General features: G+C 39.7%; 1 protein-coding gene across 19 annotated transcripts in view; it reads right to left on the bottom strand.

Moving 5' to 3' along the window:
* The window catches only part of LOC105466175 (Rho related BTB domain containing 1), a 144,969-nt gene that overhangs the window by 25,470 nt on the left and 106,837 nt on the right, over positions 1 to 12,662 (bottom strand). For all 19 annotated transcript variants that reach the window (XM_071069601.1, XM_011715164.2, XM_024788039.2 and 16 more), the window contains 3 exons: positions 10,020 to 10,205; positions 5,437 to 6,410; positions 3,352 to 3,470 (listed from right to left, as the gene is read on the bottom strand). In XM_071069601.1, the coding sequence (XP_070925702.1) occupies positions 3,352 to 3,470; positions 5,437 to 6,410; positions 10,020 to 10,205 (1,279 nt within the window). The remainder of the gene's footprint in view (positions 1 to 3,351; positions 3,471 to 5,436; positions 6,411 to 10,019; positions 10,206 to 12,662) is intronic.

The following is a 12,662-nucleotide window of genomic DNA, read 5'->3' on the forward strand; positions in this document are numbered from 1 at the left end:
TTATGAAGCATTAATTGAGTGCCTTTCCCCTACAACTATAACCACCTGAATTGTACTTTCCTACTTTAGAAAGGGGACTGGTGGCTTTTTAACTTAGAGCTTTCCAGGGCAAATATCTTTAACCCCATATGGAAAGAATTTAACAGGAAAACTCTAGCTTAATAGTCGCTAACATTTATTGAACATTTGTATGTTCTAGGCATCAAATTCAATGCTTTACACATGTCCTCTCGTGCCTTCTCTGCCCTTTGACGAAGGTTCTCTTGTTATCCCCATTTTACAGATGAAGAAACAGGTTTAGAGTGAGCCACTTGCCCAAGGTCAGGCTAAGACTATATTATAGTTTGCACAGGAAATAAAGTGAAGGGACAGGAAGGAGTGAGAATGTCAACAGCTCATTGCATTTTCAATATACTGGCTAAAGGAATTGTGGCACAGGTCTTCAGTGGCTTGGTTCCATGGTCTTTGTCTTTTGAGCTGGTTTGAATCTATACAAACCTATTAGCCTTAACTCCAGGTCTAAGCGGTGAGGGACCTCGTGTCTCCAGCAGGGTGTGCTAAACAGGTGGCCTCCTCCAGGAGAGGCTATCAAACAACCATATACATGTGTATTCACATTTGCTGCCAAGTTTTTGTTTTGGTCACCTCTACTGCACATTTTAATCTGGAGACGATTACAGTCCATTCTTGGAAGGGATAAAGGAGATTAGCATTCGTGAGGTCAGCTCTGACAGTGTCCCTTTGTGCCTGCGTTCCTGACCTCGATCAACTTCTCCCTGCTCTGTGAATAGCAGGTCCTCGGCTGCACAATCAGCACGCACTTCAGTGAGCTGGACAAAGAAGGGGAGCAAGCCTCCCAGCTCTTTATCTCCAGAGATTGCTGAAGTCAGTGAAATACCAACTGGATGAGGTTTTACAAATTGGTGGCTACCCTAACTTTTTCCTGGACACAAGAGGGAAAGAATATCATCACTACCAACAACATCAGAATAAGTCCAGTGGCAGCTACCATTTATTTAATGCTTCTGAAGTGCTTTGCAAGTAATGACTCTTACACCCCACAACCACAGTATGGGTTATAACTGTTTTCCAGATGGGAAGTCTAGAGCCAAGAAAGGTTAAGTCACTTGCCCAAGTCACTTGTAAGTGGAGGAGTTGCAATTTGAATCCCACAGTCCTGTAACTGTGCAGATTCCATGTACTGCAGTTGTCTTAGTAATGATGCTCCAAAACACCTTTGACCCAAGCTCAGGAGACATTTTCATTAGTCACAGGCGAGAGTCTCCTGGTTTAGAAAGGTTATTAGACACTGTAAGAGGCCATCAGGATAACTCTAATATTTTCTCCCTGAAAAGCAGATAGCCCTTTGCTAGGGGCGGGGTGGGGGGCGGTTGGTTTAGGAGCAGCTGCAGTTTGTTCTGGATGCACGAGAGTGGCCTAGTAATCTTAGCCCCTGCTATCCAAGGCTTGTGATTCTAGGATTCTGTTTCCCTACTTGGGGATGCAAATGCAGACTCCTGGGTCACAATGGGAGTGCTCGAATTTCTTGTGCTACTGCCTCATTTGAAAAGTTAGCTATTGTTTTCTGCATTTCTTTGAAAAATCTGGAAAGACGCTGAGACAAGCAAAACAAGCCTCTTAGGACAATAAACTACATGGGTGTACCCATGTTTTTATTTTTACTTTTAAAAAAAAGATGTTAAAAATACTTGCAAAACTCCACAAAAATGCTTGCTCACTCCTAAAGTTAGAAGTGCTTGAATTGAATTTTTTTCTTTTCCAACAGTTTTTAAAAAGACAAAGAGGACGTACTCCCATGTTAATTGTAGCACTATTCACAATAGCCAAGATACAGAGTCTGCCTGTGTCCATCAGTGGATGGTTGGATAAGAAAATGTGGTACATATACACAATGGGATACTATACAGCCCTAAAAAAGGAAAATTCTGTCATTCAAGACAACATGGGTCAACCTAAAGGACATTATGTTATGTGAAATAAGCCAGGTTTAGAGAGACAAATATCACAGCATCTCACTTATATGTGGAATCCAAAAATGTTGAACTTCAAAGTAGAGAGTAGAATAGTGATAACCAGAGGCTGGGATTAGCAGGTAGATGGGGAAAGGAAAGCCATCTGTCAAATATACGAAGTTTCAGTTAGAAAGGAGGAATAAGTTCTGGTGTATTTTTTTTTTTTGTCTTTTGTTTTTTTAGAGACAGGGTCTCACTCTGTCTCCTGGGGTGGAGTACAGTGGCACAATCATAGCTCACTGTAGCTTTGAACTCCTGGGCTCAAGTGTTCTTCTCACTTCAGTCTCCCAAGGACCTAGGACCACAGTTGCATATAGTCTAATGCACCTATAATTTTTTTGTGGTGTTCTATTGCACAGTATGGTGACTATGGTGAACAATAAGGTACTGGATATATTTCAAAAGAGCTAAAAGAGGATTTTAAATGTTCTCATCACAAAGAAATGGTGAACATCTGAGGTGATGGATAGGCTAATTAGCCCGATTTGATCATTCCACAATATATGTATATTGAAACATCGGGTACCCCATAACTACGTACAATTATTATTTGTCAGTTAAAAGTAAAACAACAAGAAAGACAAAGACATAGGGTCTCCAAGATGTTGTTTGCTCTGCTCTAAGCATATCCCTCTTCTAGAGATAGAGCCAGTGGCTGACAAGTGATGCAGCTAATTTCACTAGACCTAAGTACCTTGAGAGGTGTGCTCAGGGGAGTAAACGTTCGCTCCATTACTGTTGCCCTAAACTTAACAAACCCTCACACCCCCTCAACACAGGCAAAGTCAGGGCAGAGCCTTAGATAGTATTGTAGCTCATGGTAACCTGAAGGACAATCTAGAGCATCCCTCAGCTTGCAGATGAGGAGGTTGAGGCACAAGAATGTGGCTTCTTAAGGTCCCCTGTCTGGTTAGGGGCACAGCTAAGCCCAGGACTTAGGTGGCTGACCAACTCTTTTCACTTTCTGAACTACTGGGAGACATGCTCCTCTTGTACTTGGTTTTGATAGTACCATGCCTGGTGACATTTGCAAGAGGTACAGCTGATCTTGTCTTCATGGATGAGGACGGCTCTGAGGATGAAAAGATATAAGGCATGTAAAGCACCCAGGTGCCCCCACACAAGTGACCGATAAACAATAACTCCTCAAAACTGCAGAGCTAAGAGAAAGGTGACCAAACACTCAAGCACTGCTAAGGAGCTATTTCATGGAGCCAGTTTAAGGTTGAAAGTCATCTGGCTATTTACCCACTTTATATAAATACACAGGCACACGCATATTCATAAAGACGCCACTATGCTTTAGGAAGGCACGTACCTCACTGTTGGCACTTTCCACAAATGACCCGCCGAACATAGCTGCCATCCACTCACAGCTACAGATCAGCAGTGGCTTGTGGGCACTGATGGCTCCATCGTCCAATTTAAATGTCACGTCTGCCAAGGAATTGAGGAAACACAACCATGAGCCAACTTTGCTGAGAGCTTCAACCAAGGTTTCTGCTCCAATATCCACTGACCTGCGTCTCTCTCACTCTCTCGCATGTCTTTACTTGCTGATTTTATGTCAATCCCCATCTTTGGGCTTTGGCACACCCAGCTCCCACCTAAGGGAGCATGCTGCATTTAACATCATTACACATAAAGTCACGGCACAAACTCTCTGAACCAGAAAGTAACAGAAAGGAGGGAATATTTTTTCCTCCTTACTATGCAAAACTTCAAGCATATAAAACAGTGGAACAAACTATGATGACCACTCATTTATCCCTTGTTAACATTTTGGCATGCTTGTTTTAGGTATATTTTTAATTTACACCATTTTACTTATTAATACTCAATTAAACCTTACATTTACAATATGCTCTACTTGTATGCTATACTGAAACGTAACCGAATTACTGTTTTCTTAAGAGATGTCGGGGGGTCTGGTTATGATGCCGAGGCTAGATTTAAACTGCCGGGTTCCAGTAATCCTTCTGTCTCAGTCTCTGAAGTAGCTGGGACTATGGGCAAATTAGTCACCATGCCCGGCTATATGTGTATTTTTGTATAATTCTATATATGTGTATAGCCTTTTTTTTTTTTTAACAGATAGCATGGCACTTCACTCCTAACTACCTTATCACAAGTTTTCCCAAAATAACAACAGTCTCCTAAATAACCATACCATGATTACACCTAAGAAAATTAAAAATAATTCCCTACTATCATCCACTATATAGTTCATATTCAAATTTCTCCAATTATCTCTAAATTGTATTTCATAGCTTTTTTTTTTAATAAAAAAATATAACAGAATCCAACTGAGACTCCCACATTGTATTTGATTATTATGCCTCTCCAGTAAGGAGGGCATACCTAAGGCTCACTTTTAAGTTACTGTAGGTTTGTAACATATTCTTTTCATTGATTTTCAAGACTACTTCTGTACCACAATGGCCAGTGTTTGAAGTAAATACTACTCATAAGCTTTAAAATGAATGAACTGAGTCTTCAGGAACCACTTACTAAATGTGTAGTGCCCTGGCAGGGATTATAAAAGATAAAGACAAAGGTAGAGGTATCCATATAAATAGAAGTCAGGAAGTCAACATTTTACAATGAAATTACACACACCCACACACCCGCCCAGAGGACAATTTCAGAACAAAAATAGTCCAAGTGTAAGACAGTGCAAACATGGGTCAATAACCCATATTGGATGCGGGCCACCAGCGGGCTTAGCAATTATGAAAGGGTGCTGCGGGCAGCATATGGCATAGTTATCAAAGGCATAGGAGGTGCAAGAAAACTACAGAAGTGCAGGGCCAAGGAGCATGAGGACAGAAAAGGAGAGGGGATGGAAACAGATGAGGCACCCCTTGTAGGAAGGTGGAGGGCCACCAAAATTGCCTCAAGGACTTTAGTGGCCTCAGAACTTGAGCTCACTGATTTGTGTCAAGGGTCAGTGCTGAAGGGTCAATGGAGAATAGAATTGGTCAGAGAATAGATACTGAAGGGGAATTGTATGCAACAAGCCCACTGGAGATAGACTCGGGGTCCCTGATCCACTCTTGAGGAGCAGCATGGTACCACGGTGGTTTATGGAACAGGTTTTGATACCCACAAAAGCATAGGTTCTAATCCTGGCTCTACCATTTATTGCTGGTGTGACCATGGACAGATTAGCTAACCTCTCTGTCCCTTGGTTTCCCCATCTACAAAATGGAGACAATCACATTTAACCTTTAAATTTGAGGAGGATGAAAGAAGTTAATGACTGTAGCTTAGAAAGGTACATGGGAAAAAATAAGTACTTATAAATGTTAGCTATGGTTCTTCTTTCTCCTGCTCATGTCTGGCTCATGTCCAGTGAAATACAATCAAAGGTATTAATGGCTCTGCCCTGCAGCCCACTCACCTGAGAACGTCCCCTTGCTGAGACACTCTTTTATCCGATTGGCTTTCCTGACGTGAAAGGCTTTCGTAATCTCCTGGTTCATGAAGGCTTCCTTGTTCATGATGTTTTCCACCATCATCCTCAAATCGAACATCTCTAGGACCTCTGCGATCTGAGCCAGGCCCACCAAATCCTTTTCCTTTTCATCCAGTTGTCCTGTATAAAGAAACTGGAGCAGGGTCCGAAAAGGGCCTGGCTGGACTGAGGCGTCCATCCTGACTACAGTCACAGGGCCCACCCGCTTTGAAATGGGGTTGACTTGCATTTCCCTGTGCATGCCAATGAACCCCTTACTCCAGTCGGCCAACGTCTGTGTCTCAGGGACTGCACCCTCGGCTTCCAGCCCCAGAGCCTCCACTAGGCTCTTGTTTGAGGACTTCCACTGCTCGGCCTGAGGTGTCCTAGGCGGGCCCTCCTCCCTTTCCTCCTCTGAGTCGACACTCAATATCTGCTCCTGGAAATCTCTGCTCTGCTTCTCTTTCTCACAAGCTCCTTCACTCCAATTTGGGGATTCTTCACATTCCATTAAAAACAGATCATAAAATTTGGAAGAAGAGGTAGCAAGGTAAATTCGATGTGCAAAGATGTGTTCCTGGTCCTGAAGGATGAACAGAACATCGGCACACAGAGGATTGTCCAGTAAACAGGCAGCTTCACTTGTCCCCATGGAAGGACACTCTGGAATTTTGATGACCGGTGGAGGGGCTTTTGGAGGTAGGAAGGGTGCCTGAAGTAAAGGTTTCTGGACTTTCTTTAAGTGGGATTTCCAGAATTGCAGGTGCCTGCGGGAAATCAGCGCTGCTCGGATTGCATTGTCAAACACATCCTTGATCCCAAACTGGTCAAACACGCTTGTTTCATAGTATGGTATGCCAAGTTCCTTTGCTACCTCTCGGCCTTTTTCTGGGGGCAAAATATCCCCCCTTTTTATGGGCCTGAAATAGAACATTTTAAAAATTATAATCAGCCTTATTTTAGGGAAAAAATAGTAACCAGGGCCTATCTAAGCACCTAATGGAACTATACACTGAAAACTCTAGTCAGGCTTTTAGTCTCTGGAAAAATCCGCCACCATCTCAAGTCTTTCAACTGGAGCTATGATTGCAGGAGTTATGATTGCAGGAAAAAATAATGCTTTCAAATATTTCAGAGTTTCAATGCACATAATTTGTGAAGCTTATCCATAAATATTCCATGTTTTTATGTTATTATAAATGGCACTGTTTTTAAACTTTATTTTCCAATTGTTCATTTCTTAGTTTATACAAATACAATTTTTGTGTATTGACCTTTTATCCTGTTATTTTGCTAAATTAACATGTTAATTCTGATAGCTTTTTTTGTAGATTCCTTAGAACTTTTCATTTACATGACCATATGCCTAAATAGGGAGAGTTTTACTTCTTTAAAAAACAAATGCTCTCAGCAGTAACCACAGTAACTGAAGTATCATCCCTTTACTAGCTATTTAATCTTGGGTAAGTTACTTAACCTCATTAAACATAAATTTTTCCAACTGTAAAACAGGAATAATAATAATAATGAGTAATCATATCTTGAAGAACTATTGAAAGGTTTACATTATTAGCATGACTATGCTAAGCATAGTATCTGGTCCACCGTAAGTGCCTGATAAATGTTAGCTGTTATCATCATTATCACTATTCTCTTCATCACCTTCATCTTTATCAACAGCATCTTATGCTTGAATTTTACTTTATAACTTTAAAATGCATTCATATACATTTTTCATTTGAGCCTCACAATAGCCCTGTGAGGTATTATTTCTGTTCTACATTCTGAGGAAACTGAGGCAGAAAGGTTAAAGGGTTTGTCTGAGGTCACATTTGCAGGCTGCTGAGAGACCTCTATTAAGCAATTAGAGTCAAGACTTTCCCACTCCTAATCTCTGCTGCATTTTGTGAATTCTCTTTCAAACCCTCCTCTTCTTTTTTCCTCCAATCCCTTCTTCAAGCCGTCATCATCTTTTGCTTAGACTGGTGTATCAGCCCCTTAACTAATCTTTCTTCACACCCACTCCCCACATTTTGGTCCAAAGTCCTCACTGTTGCAAGAAAAGTCCTTACATAAAACAGCTATGACTTGGCGGCAGTTCTGTTTTAACTTCCTCTGATTTCACAAAGCCCCTGGAATAAAGTCCATACCCTTTAGGTTGGCACACAAGTCCAATTTACAATCTAATCAAACCCTGAGAGGACAAATCTTTGGAAACAGTAGACTCAGGACAGTGCTGGGGTTATGGCATAACCATGGTAAAGGCATAGATGGGTTCCAGAACACAGGCAGGAAGTACTTTTTTGTGACACTCATTACAAACACTTGCTTGATTCTAACACATACCCTTAGGAACTTATCTTCTTATATAAATATTTGGCCTTCAACACCAAAGGTAATATATAGGACAGACACTGGTCTTAGGAGGAAAAAGATGATACTGGATAGAATTTGGAGTTGACGACTTAGATGGAAAGGAGGGGAAATTATAGGGTGTGGACAAAGGTGGAAGGGACGTGCAGGGAAGAAGGTTTAACTTAAAAGTTTGCTCCTGTGAGCATTGTGTTCCTTGTTCTCAAGCCTGACTTGAAATTTACCAACTGATGAAACTCTTCAAGGCTTAGCTCAGATACAAACTCCTTCACAAAATCTTAGAATTGCTCCGTAGAAGGGACTGTCCTCTCCATTGTTCTCTACAGCTCTGCAACTCTCCTCCAGTACGTGACTGTGAGGCCTGATTATCATAACCTACTCTTTTTATACAGAAAGTTGCCGAGGCCAGGACAGTCTCTCATTTACTGTGGTCTTCCTAACCTCTATGTGGCTCCTAATATACAATTCCTAGTCCATGCATGGAAGAACAGAAGGATTGTGGAAACTGAATATAAAGTGTTTTTAGAAATGTAATGCAAAACATACCTAGAACATCAGAAATTGTCTAAAGAAAGCACCATTTACTTTTGCTTGGAGAGAATAAAAAGTTGTGTCAATATAAAATTTTGTAATAAGCCTATTAGGTAAATGTCAAAATAAGATTTTGTTTGTTTTTGTTGCTGTTTGCTTTTTTTTTTTTTTTTTTTGAGACAGGGTCTCGTTCTGTCACCCAGGCTGGTGTGCAGTGGTGCAACCATGGCCCGCTGCAGCCTTGTCTTCCCAGGTTCAGGTGATCCTCCCACCTCAGCCTCTCAAGTAGCTGAGTACACCACTAGTCCTGGTTGATCTTTTTTTTACTTTTATTTTTCTAGTGACGTGGTCTGACTATGTTGCCCAGGCTGGTTTCAAACTCCTGGCGTCAAGTGATCCTCCCACCTTGGCCTCCTGAAATGTTGGGTTAACAGGCGTGAGCCACTGTGCCCAGCCTAGAGGAAAGTATTAATATCCAAAGTTTTTGAAAAGGAATGCTCTCCAGCCAAAAAGTTCAACATAAAAATAAAAACATAAAAAGTTGTTTATTTTATAAAGGGGATTTGAGGGAGCTCACATTTTAAGAAATGTATTTCCCTCCATATGGTTTGGCTATGTCGCCACTCAAATCTCATCTTGAATTGTAGTTCCGATAATACCCATGTGTGATGGGAGGGACCCGGTGAAAGGTAACTGAATCATGGGGGCGGCTTCCCCCATGCTATTCTCATAATAGTGAGTAAGTTCTCACGAGATCTGATGGTTTTTATAAAGGGCATCCCCCTTTGCTCGGTTCTCATTCTTCTCTCTCCTACCGCCATGCAAAGAAGAATGTGTTTTCTTCCCCTCTGCATGATTGTAAATTTCCTGAGGCCTCCGCAGTCATGCTAACCTGTGAGTCAATTAAACCTCTTTCTTTTATAAATCACTCAGTCTCAACTATCTCTTTATTAGCAGCATGAGAATGGACTAATATACCCCACCAAAATCAATATCTACATTTTATATATACTGAAACAAATTCTCCTTCAAGTTGTATTTTACATTTGTGATACTTAAAAATATAACCACTAGAGAGATTTAAAAAGCAGTATTTGTTTGTTTTGCAACTATAGGTCCAAATTATTTTCAAAAAGTGGACAGTGTCATCTTGAGAATGAAATACTGTAACAGGTTGGACTGAGGAATACAAGGAAGATGAAAAACACTTCAATATGTGTGTTTGTATGAATCTGATGTTCTCTGGAGTCCAGATACCTCTAAGTGTTAATTAATTTTATTGTAATAATTATAATTTCAAGGATGACGTTATTATGAGTAACCAACATTTTGTCTAATACTTTATGCTTTTCAAAGTGCTTTTATTCACATCCTTTCATAATTAGAGAATTTACTTCAAGTGCTGTCCAATCATTTGACAAAAATGAGTTCTGACACCAGAGATGATGGTGCCTGTTAGAAGGGCTCAGGGCACACCCCTCATGATTCATGGGCTGACTTAAAGCCCATGGCTGATTGATGGGATCCAGGAGTGTTGAAGAGCAGAACACCAGGCTACAGAGACACCTGATGCCTGTAAATTTTAACTTGGCCAGGACAGGGAAACACTGACTCCCTTGGCTTACCTTGCTAATGGGCGCCTGGCTCGATTAACAGCTTCCAGGTCGGCGTAGCGGAGATCGAGCTGGCACCCAACAAGGACAACAGGTGTTCGAGGGCAAAAGTGCTTGATTTCTGGATACCACATGCTTTTCACATGATTTAGGGAATTGGGATTAGCGATTGAAAAACAGAGGACCACAACATCGGACCTAAAAGGAAATCACAAAAGAAGCTTGTATTGCCTTTTAACATTTCTTTTCCTTTTACCATTATGGTTCCTCCCAAACCCCATCCTTCTAATGCCATCTCATGTCACAGTTAAAAAAAAAGAAAAGACCAGATATTAAAACACATCTTGGAGTCATGCAAACAGCCTGATAAGCCCCCACATTCCAGCACCAACACAGCCTAACAGTTCATGTCCATATTGCACTGCAGAATGCTGATGCATTGACGTTTCCGATGAAGTTTTTTTATGGTAGAGATGATAACCCAAATTTTTCTCAGTCCTGGAACCACAACATGCTGAACTATTTCTCTTCATCACAAGAAATAGTTTCAAGAGAAAAGAAAATAATACAAACTACCTTTCACCAGTTTAAACAACATAAAGGTGATGATGACTCATCCCAATGAGATAAAGCAAACAGTTTAAACATTACTGAAAATGTAACAAGTATTTGCTGTACAGGGTCAGCAAATACACAGAAGGATTTCTGCCCTTCTTCCCACTTATGCACACATGTAGACAGCATAGCCACTTATCTGTTTCCGAAAAGAAAAATCCTGAATTTGCAGGAATTTTGACTCTTTACTAAGTAAGGCAAGAAGGTAATATTTAACATGTAACTAGGCAAGAATTAGATTGATGGCTAACAAGATGAGAAAATATTGGAAGCAGATTTCTCAAATGTTACATGAGATACAAAGCAGGTATATGGGGAAAAGAAAAACTGCTTTATAGTAAATTTTGACATGAGGGTCTTCCATTTTTACATCATAACTTACCATTCTAGAAGTCAAAGAACTATTTTACAAAACAGTTGTCCAATTATGGTGTTTGATAAATATCTGCTAAAAGGTATCCTTCACAGGAATTACAAACCATCATTCTAGGTTAAAATGTGCTGAATGATGACTTTCAAAACACTGAGGCAAAAGGATATAAAGAGTAAGAAAAGTTACGCCCAAGGATTCAAGACTATCTTGTGGCTAAATTCAGAAATAAACTCTTATAGTTTCATTTGATGTTAATTTATTGCCTTTATTGTTTATGTAATGAGAAGAATCAAGTCGATGAATCAAAACACCTTCCTTTTAAATCATTAATGAGCTTTCCCCCCTACATATCAATGAAGAGAAACAAATATATGCAGGCAACCATAAAATTTCTAAAAATAATCATTTGCAATGCAGAAAACTGTAGGGTGCTTACATTAAATGTAATTCACAAGCTGTGTCTTTAAATTTATATCCAAGAAAAGCTGCACCAGACCACAACAAATAGAGGAGAAAATCCTGAGATTAAAATATTTCCAAATTATAAAAGAGGACCTAGGACTTAAAGCAGATGAATGTATTAATCTGAATGTTCAGAATCATCTTGAATAAAGATACCAAGATTCTTGGATGCTGGGATAATATGAGTGAAAATATGCATAAATATATAAATGAAAAGGAAACGTCTTGTCTTTGGGATTCTGATTTACTTAGTGAAATATTCTGTGCTCAGTCTTACTTACAATCAGCATAAATAACAGTATCCAGTAAAGCCAAGAATGCTTTGAATTTTACATTTTTTATGGGCTGAGTTTTCTATTATTCATAATCCTATTTATATCAGGTATCTGATGAGACTCTGCTATAAGCTTCATTCTGATCATAAAATAAAGCCACCAAGAATTTTGGCACAGTGAGAATAGAATGAGAATATCTGAGGTTCAAAATTATACAAGAAGAATTGAGGAAATATATCCAGCACCTAAATGTGTTATAATACGTATAAAATAGTTCTAATTGGTGCCTTCTATTTCCCTATTAAGGCACATGGCTCTAAGCGGAATCGTTCTCAGAGCTTAATTTATATGACAGACATGTAGCTAAATGTCAATTCTGTTCTCTAATTTTATGATACAGCATGTGAGGTTTTGAAATCAGAGCTAGCTTGGTTGTCAAGGTTACCATGATAACACTCATGGTATTGAACACATACTAGCTGCTATCCATATGACCTGTAAACAAGTACAGACAGGACCTTGGGGGTTGGAAAAAAAGGAATCTTGTGATGATAGCAGCACAATGCCATCACACAATACAGGTCCTGAGGGCCCAACTTCTAACTATGTCACATCAATATTTAAATGCATGAAATGCCATTGGAAAGCTGGAAAGATAATTCAATGTCCTATAAATATTTTGCCTCAAAATAATGATAAAGAAAAGAGGTTGTGCTGAGAGCAATACTAACTCTGAAGATAAAATAACTTATTGAGTCAAAATTCTATTTGTATATCAGAATAAAGGTCTTTTTTTCATATTCACATTTAGGTGCTATAAGAATCTGTGCTCATTATTTTACACTGAAAGCAGTTAAAAAATAAGATAATTCTTTTTTTTTTTTTTTTTTGAGACAGAGTTTTGCTCTTGTTGCCCAGGCTGGAGTGCAA

The sequence above is a fragment of the Macaca nemestrina genome, chromosome 9 (assembly GCF_043159975.1).
Source record: "Macaca nemestrina isolate mMacNem1 chromosome 9, mMacNem.hap1, whole genome shotgun sequence".
NCBI lineage: Eukaryota > Metazoa > Chordata > Mammalia > Primates > Cercopithecidae > Macaca > Macaca nemestrina.